The sequence below is a fragment of the Sclerotinia sclerotiorum genome, genomic scaffold, assembly GCF_000146945.2.
Source record: "Sclerotinia sclerotiorum 1980 UF-70 scaffold_1 genomic scaffold, whole genome shotgun sequence".
Taxonomy (NCBI): Eukaryota; Fungi; Ascomycota; class Leotiomycetes; order Helotiales; family Sclerotiniaceae; genus Sclerotinia; species Sclerotinia sclerotiorum.
In genome coordinates, this window is record NW_001820835.1 from 50,399 (window position 1) to 58,302 (window position 7,904).

At 43.2% G+C, this 7,904-nt stretch overlaps 2 protein-coding genes across 2 annotated transcripts; one reads left to right on the forward strand and one right to left on the reverse strand.

Moving 5' to 3' along the window:
* Window positions 1-1,658: 1,658 nt before the first annotated feature.
* On the reverse strand, window positions 1,659-2,224 carry SS1G_00017 (predicted protein; the record flags this gene model as incomplete). The annotated part of the gene is made up of 2 exons (XM_001597881.1): window positions 1,659-1,753; window positions 2,026-2,224. 2 exons carry the CDS (start codon window positions 2,222-2,224, stop codon window positions 1,659-1,661), a joined length of 294 nt encoding a protein of 97 aa, XP_001597931.1.
* A 4,181-nt stretch (window positions 2,225-6,405) lies between these two features.
* Window positions 6,406-7,822, forward strand: SS1G_00018 (hypothetical protein; the record flags this gene model as incomplete). Its single annotated transcript, XM_001597882.1, has 2 exons — window positions 6,406-6,991; window positions 7,122-7,822. The coding sequence occupies 2 exons, from the start codon at window positions 6,406-6,408 to the stop codon at window positions 7,820-7,822; spliced, it is 1,287 nt and encodes a 428-aa protein (XP_001597932.1).
* Between the last annotated feature and the right edge of the window lie 82 nt (window positions 7,823-7,904).

The following is a 7,904-nucleotide window of genomic DNA, read 5'->3' on the forward strand; positions in this document are numbered from 1 at the left end:
TCTGCACACCACAAAAACTCTGGTCGCCTTTTTTGTTTCGGTCGTTTGCGGCGCCCGCGATAACAGATAAGAAATAAGAGATAACGATAATGATGATGATAACGATAAATGATGATATCTGCCATGTTATCTCAATAATAATACTCGAAAATGGGGTAGTTCCAATATTGAGTTTGGAGCGTCGAATCTTGATTTGATAGTAGAGATAACAAGCTGATCTACCTTCTTTTTGATGTTATAACAACATCATATATATGCATGTCATGAAATAAGATTTGTACCTTCATGTACATTCATGCGTATTTATTAGTATTTACTCGACCAGCGAACAATTCACAAGACATACATACATACATACATACATACATACACTTAATTACTTAAATTACCCGCTCAATTGTTTCAAACCATGCTGTAATTGTATATCGAAGAAATTGGATGTTTCAATTCCAAATGAAGATCCAATCAATGGACTCCGTCATCAAGGGCTCTCATTCCCAATTGATGAAGCATCGTAAAATATGCGAGATTCAGCTGTGGATTTCGGTTTGCTGGGAGGAAGTATCAATAGATGAGCTTATCAAGTAGATCATACTATATCTGAGGGAAAGTCTCGGGATATTTTGATGGCATGATATCCCGGATGGAGACGATGCTTTACTTAGAATATGGAAACACCGGCGGAAAGGGTGGTCGTCGATCATACGTTTCTTGAAGCAAACGGTAATTCATTTCGTGCAGTAAGAACACAGGGCGCTCGCCTACGATTAACCAGTCGGCAAGTCTGGAATGCAAAGAGATATGAAGGTGTAGCGGGGTGACTCATGATAGGTGAAATGAAGATGTGCTTTTCAATCAAGGATAATACATTATAATATATTGTAATGATGCCCTCAATTTCAAGAATTGATTACATCCAGATAGTTTCTAATGAAACAATTTACCACGGCGATTCGAAGATTCGAAGACTCGATAGTGAGTGAGCAAACAGTTTGCATCCACGGAGAGCACAAAGCATCCAAACTAATCGACTGTGCGACCCATCAAAATACCCCACGACGACAATAATTGATGTGTATTAATTAATCTATTCATGATCCCTACATACTCAGGGTAGCCATGCTTTGCTTTCCTGCTGCAGCATTACAGGACGGCTGGGCATAGAGGAGATGTGATGTGCGAAAGGTATGTGTATCAATTGATGCATCAACATCCGAATTATGGAGTACAGCAAGCAGTACATAAGCGCGAGTTTCAAGATCAGTGAGTTCCAAGTGAAAAGGAAGAAGGGGATCTTCAAACGAGGGGGTTTAACCAGCAAGATGCTGTGGGTTTCTCAGTCTGCTGATTTGCTTGGGAGAGTCATGTTGACTTACATTGAAGAGAATGATGTGGTCTGGATTTGAACAAGGAAACAAGTCAAGACTTGAGAGTCGTCTTGCACTGGGTCTCATATGAGGCGGGGAAGTGAAGAGCAAGTGAAGTAAAGTGTAATCGGAGACCTCCGTGAATGTTTAAAGGTCACTCATTACTGATGTCGAAAACATGCCAATGATGCCATGCAACAATAACAAAGGCGAATCCGTGTTACAACATGTTGTCTTGTGCTTCAGATGCTGAACAAATGGGGTGACTTCCCACGCATTACGCCAAATATGTCAATTTAATCCATCATCCTCCCCCCTTTGTCGAACATGATAAGACTTGAAAGCGACTTCGGAATGTCCATACCACTCAGTCACTAATCCACTCACTAATTGAGAAATGCGCAATATGAGCAAAGAATCTGGAAACCTTGCGTGTAGCGAGGAATTATGTCACTGGATTGGTTATTTTAGAAATGTATACGTGTAACACCCGATCAAATGATTTGAAGTGATTGTAATGATCTACCAGATGATGGAAGAAAAGAAGGGAAAAAAGAGGCTGGGCCAAGTTCTTTCGCCTCTTCAACCTTTCATCTATTATCCCAATGCCAATAAGTGGCTTGTAACAATTCTTTGTCTCTCCAAAATAGGTGGTCACACGACCTGGGTCTAAAAGATAAGTCAAACCCATTTTGGGGCTTTTCGGAAGCAGCGGTATCCTCCTGTGTTATAGAGAGATCATTTTTCGAGGCTGGGTAGTAGTAGTAGTGTAGGTAGTAGTAGTAGTGGTAGTAGTAGTAGTAACAGTAGCAGTGGCAGTGGCAGTAGAAGTCGAGTACAGTAAGAGAGCATGGCATGGTATGTAGTTGTTTAACAGGTTACTAAGCTTCATAATCCAATCAATCTGAATTATCTGTCCTCTCTGCTTTGTTAAATTACGATGTGTCACTGAGAAACGATTGCGAATTTGTGATATGTGTTCTTTATGATTCAGCATTCCTGATATTACTGTTTCAAGCACAATTCCATAGGCGAGAGACGCTGAAGTCTGAATGTGTCACTTGTACACAAGCATCACAACGTGGGCAAGAATATCACAATCTGCTTTACCCATCAATCAGATCAAATACGGGTACGGCCACCGTTGCAACATGAAGGGTTGAATTGATGACTGATGACTGATGACATGTATCCTTGTTAGTTATTTGGAAGCCGTTGATGGATGATTGATCATTCCTTCGAGAATCCTCAACGAATTTTAGAATTCAAGTCATTCGGGCTTTCATCCTTGAATTCCCAAAGTCCGTCCCTGTTCTTAAGCTGTCGGGAAAAGCATAAAGGCATTTTAAATCTAGCTTCACTATCGCCGACATGGCCTTCTCATTACTCCGTCCTGTATATTTGACCTCTAGAAGGTCCTGGTAGGTACCACGGACTCCGGAAATGCAAATACCCACCCCACCGTAGCATGATGGGTAATGTACTCTGTATGTAATGGGAATGAAGGTTGCCAAGGCACTCGCCAGATTCGCCATCCCCTAGTAAAAGTTCATTGATCATCTAATAATAATGAGGCCAGAACTTACCCACGCAACGGTAACGGTAACTTCCCCAGCTCAAGGGCCGGCAGGGCGTAGAAGATATATCAGGTAGGGAGACCAGAGCACTGAGAGCGGTAAAGTTTCCTCTCTTTCATGGAAATGCTTCCAGATTATTGGTTTAGCTAGGTATCCTGAAATGGGTGTGGGAAGGCGACTATCAATGCATGCATTCATTCATTCTTCTAGGGGCTTGCATAAAGGCTAAGATTGGTTTATTCATGGGGGCTTTGGAGCATTTTAGCATTAATATTAGCAACCAATAATAATTCCATGGCAGCCATCTAAAGAGAAGAATCAAATGGAAGTCTGTAAGAGCAGCAACGCATTTAGTGATGAAATGTCTCGAATCCTTCTAGAATGATTGGATAGAAGTGATGCCTTTTGTTACCAAATCTAGCTAGTTGTACCTTTTTAGTGTTTGGTGGCTGAAGCACGCCCATCGCTGCTCTTGCCAATTTTCTAATGGAATGATGGAATGTGGAATGTCATGGAGGTTCTTGCTTTCCTTTGACTCCTTTTGAGTCATATTATACCGAAGATGGTCAAGCACTGGTGGAATTATAAGCTTTGAATTTTCTGTGAGGTAGGAAAAAGCGTTGGCTATTGAAAGAAAGAGAGAGAGAGAGAGAGAGAGAGGGTGTGTGTATCTAGTATGCATGGATCTAATGAATGACTGGTTGGAAACTACTAGTTAGCTGCTTCTAAGTTACTATGTATTAGCTAGGTACCAGAGATGAAAGCACTGAGGCTTGAGCGTGTGCATCCATCCACCCATCCATCCCATCAAATCTGGGGTGGGGTGAGAATGAAGGTGAATGAATGCATTATTGGCAACGAGAGGGGAAGGGTGCCACTTCCCCTTCCTAATCATTTTCTTTGTTTGATATCAAAAATGAGCGTTTTCCTCCATATAGGTAGATAATGAAAGGCAAAAATGATGACAGGAATAGAGATATTAGATTTACAATACAAGTGCAGCCAACCATTTGAATTGTCCATGTTATTATAGTATAGCATCCTCTCCTCACTTCTTATTATCGCATGCTTGTACCATTTGGAGATTTGGTCACTTGAGCGTAAACTTTCAATGAGCTGTAGAGCAGAAGTCCCAAACCTCCAACCTAGAAGCGCGCGATCCTCGATAATAGTCAGTCAAGCCAAAGGCCACCAAACCTATTCGAATCTTGCTCATCCGTGGGCACATCCCTTCTCGGCATCACCCCTCAGCCAGACGGGTAACCATCTCAACACTACTTGACACACTATCTCGCACAAGTCCATACATCCCATCCATTCCGTCCTCGCATCAACAAAGAAGATCAGCGACTTTTCCTATAAACATTTGCCGCGGATTCATACATACATACAGGAAGGACAACAACCTCGTGCAGTACGGAAACGGAGACAAGGACACGGCGAGATACTTGAGTGTTGGGACGGTAAAAATCATAATATCATCTCTCAGACCAAACCTATAATATTCCTTTATTTACGACTTACAAAACTACGACCCGGGGCCTAGGTCACCCATCAGGAAAGACTTTACGAATAATACCTCACGAATTGACTGACACAGCTGCGATCTACGAATTCACTCGGTACCAGTGACAGTACTGATTATCCTAATTAGTACTTATCTGTATAGAACTGCTCCAACTCTTCTGACTCTGAGCCAATCAATCAATTCACCATTTCTCAGACCTCAGACCTTGAACCTTTTATTTTATTTACTTATATTTATATTTGTGAATTGTTTTATCTATTTATTTAGCAAGCCTTTACTTCACTCATGAGAGTTGCGTGTCACTAGTACTAGTCCTCGTACCGACCGTACTGAAGTCTGACGCTTCTGGCCAAGGTTTATTTATCTAACAAGGTTCTCAACTCTTCCTTGGACCCCCCTGCCAATTGAAGAAGACACTTATTAGACACCTCATCTCGATATCCCTACCCCCCCCAAATCCGGCCTTTCGCTTAGCCTTCCCTTCCCTTCGACTCATCCTCTATTTACTCTTCTTCCTCTTTCCACCTGCCGAACTCAACCACCCACCTCATACCTTCAACTCCACATATGCCTACGATCATACTGGCTACAATCATCGTCGTTCGCAGTTAACTTCCCTCCTCCCCCTTCCTTTCTTTTCACCTCTTCTCCTCTTTCTTTATACTTCCGACTTCCTCTCATCACATAATCCCGACCGACATTCCCCTCCTCAATCTCACAACAATCTCGACCGTGCCGTACTCACTCATCCCTTTCCATCGCCCATTCCTTTGAAAGCTACAACCACTGTTCTGCGTCATACTGCTTTGCTGCCCCAGCAACAATCACATTCTTGAACGTCCAACAAAGCCTCGCAGATCTTGTTGTAATCATCAACTTCATCAAAGGTCAACCACATTCTTCCACCTCTTGATCAATCATCATCCTCTCCTCGTTTACTTTGCAATTCGAACTCCTCTTGTCGTCGACCTACCAATTTCGAACATTGGCAGAAGAAGAGTCATATCTTCTACTTCCTTGTTCCATCAACACATCAATTTAAACACATGAGTTCCAGATCAACATCTAAGCGTTTATCACGATAGCCAACTCGATCATCCTCGATCTGTGATACATACGCTCTCAAAGTCTTCTACTCGCAGATCATCACTCCCAGATCTGTGCATTCATCCATCACATCTGCCCTACCATATCATCACGCCACTCTATCTCGATATTGCATAATTGATTAAGTTCAATTGTACATTTCTCCCACGATTCGTCCTACTAAACCGACATCACATTTCATACCACTTAGTACGTTGCTTCGTACTATTCGAGGAACCTTTCAAACCTCAGACACTCGTTCTTTCAACGTCTGACTCCTATGTCAACATAACGATTTTCAACTCTTTCCTTTTTTTTTTTTTTAACACCGGGCCTCAAGTCCCTTCTTTGTCCTATTTAACGAACTATTCAACAAATTTCTTTTGTCAAAGCGTATTCGAAATACCCATATGAGCCTCTGAACACCCTACTTCTACGATCCGGAGTTATTCGGACAGTTATTCATTTTCCTTTTTCGGCGGTTAGGATACATTTATATAGCGTTGCGAGTTTGTTTTTATTCCCCATACATACCTTTTATCGCCTTGCTTCATTCAGATCGAACTACAACCTCTTTTATTCCCTCCGACTTTCGACGATCATCAAAGAGCATAGCTCTCCTTGTGCCACCATCAACTTTGTTTAGAGAAGACAAAAGCTTTCACGAATTCCACCTTGTATCTCTCGATTCTTTACCTCTCAGGGCCCAAAAACATTTCGGTTGTAACAGTATTCAAAGCTGCATTTTTGTTTCTAAGTTTATTTATTTAATTGCATACTTCACTCCCATTCAACCTTCAACTTTTTCTCACACCACGCTTCACTACTTCGACCCTTAATCACAACAATGGAGTGCTTAAGAGAGAAGTTTTACGACGGTGTAGTCCTTGATGGACGTTTTGAAACGATATCCCCCCTCAACCATGGCTCATTCGGAATGGTTTTCATGGCCAAGGACCTAATCACCAACGAAATCGTTGCTATCAAGTGCTTAACCAAGAAATCTGCCACCATGACTGATGCCGATTCCGCATTTGCCATTGACGAGCACTCGGAAGAACTATCCTGCCACGCTCGACTTGGCTCTCACCCAAATATTGTCAATCTCATCCACTCCTTCGAGACCGAAGCCCATGTGTATATTGTCTTAGAGTTTTGCTCCAGGGGTGATCTTTACGAAGCTATTCGAACTGGCACTGGCCCGCTCGAAACAGAACATGTCCGTCAATTTATGCTACAACTTATTGATGCTGTTGCATACATTCACAGCAAGGGCATGTATCATCGTGATATCAAGCCAGAAAACATCTTCCTCACTCAATCTGGGGAGATGAAGCTTGGTGACTTTGGCCTTGCAACGTCGGAGAAGTGGTCATACGAAACTACCGTGGGAAGTGACCGCTACATGTCTCCAGAACAATATGATTCTGCTGGTGCGGGATACTCCCCAGAGCAAGCCGATATCTGGGCCATTGGCATCTGCCTTTTGAACATCTTATTCTCTCGCAACCCTTTCTCGACACCCACAGAGGCAGATCCCCTCTTTCTTGACTTCACTCGAAGACAAGCAATCACTCTTCGATGTCTTCCCTACAATGTCACAAGACACGTATGAAGTCATTGCTCAGTGTATGAGTCTTGATCCTCGAAAGCGATCGCTTGCTGGCGCTCGCGAGGCCATCGAACGTGTACTCAGCTTCACAACATTTGATGAGTTTGCCGATGACTTCAGCTCTGCTGATCGTCGTGGCATTCCCAGCTCGAACCGTGAGCCATTGCGCACGCCTTCCATTCAAAGCCCTCAAATCGATGCGGGTGCCTCCTTCCCATGGGCTAAGGCGTTACATGCTAGTCCACCTCAGCAATTCCGTCAACTCTCCGCCATTCCAGATGAGGATTACGACTCCGAGGACCTCTTCCCAGGCTCTGAAGTAAGCAAGAAGGATTGGTTCTCCATGGGAGAGCAAACTCCTTCAATGGAATCAGTCCTCGATTCTTCCTTTGGATCCTCGATGCAATCTCTTGCCATCCGACGCCATATGAAGGCTGGTCCTCCAAAGGCTAGTCTTACTCCCATCTCTGGATCTCTACCCATCGCCATGGCAAAGCCAATCCCATTGCCATCTATGGCATCAGTCTTTGGCAAGAAGAGTGACATGGTATCCAAGAGTTGGGGTGATCTCTGGGATGAAGAGATGGAAGAAGAAGAAGAGCTCGACAATCAATTCAAAGCACGCCAAATGGCAAACTCGCGCACTTGGTAGCATGAGAGCAAGACCGACGGGGAGAAGACTACTCCCTTCTACCGTTGAAGCTCACACCTCTTCATTTGTCAACATCCAAGAG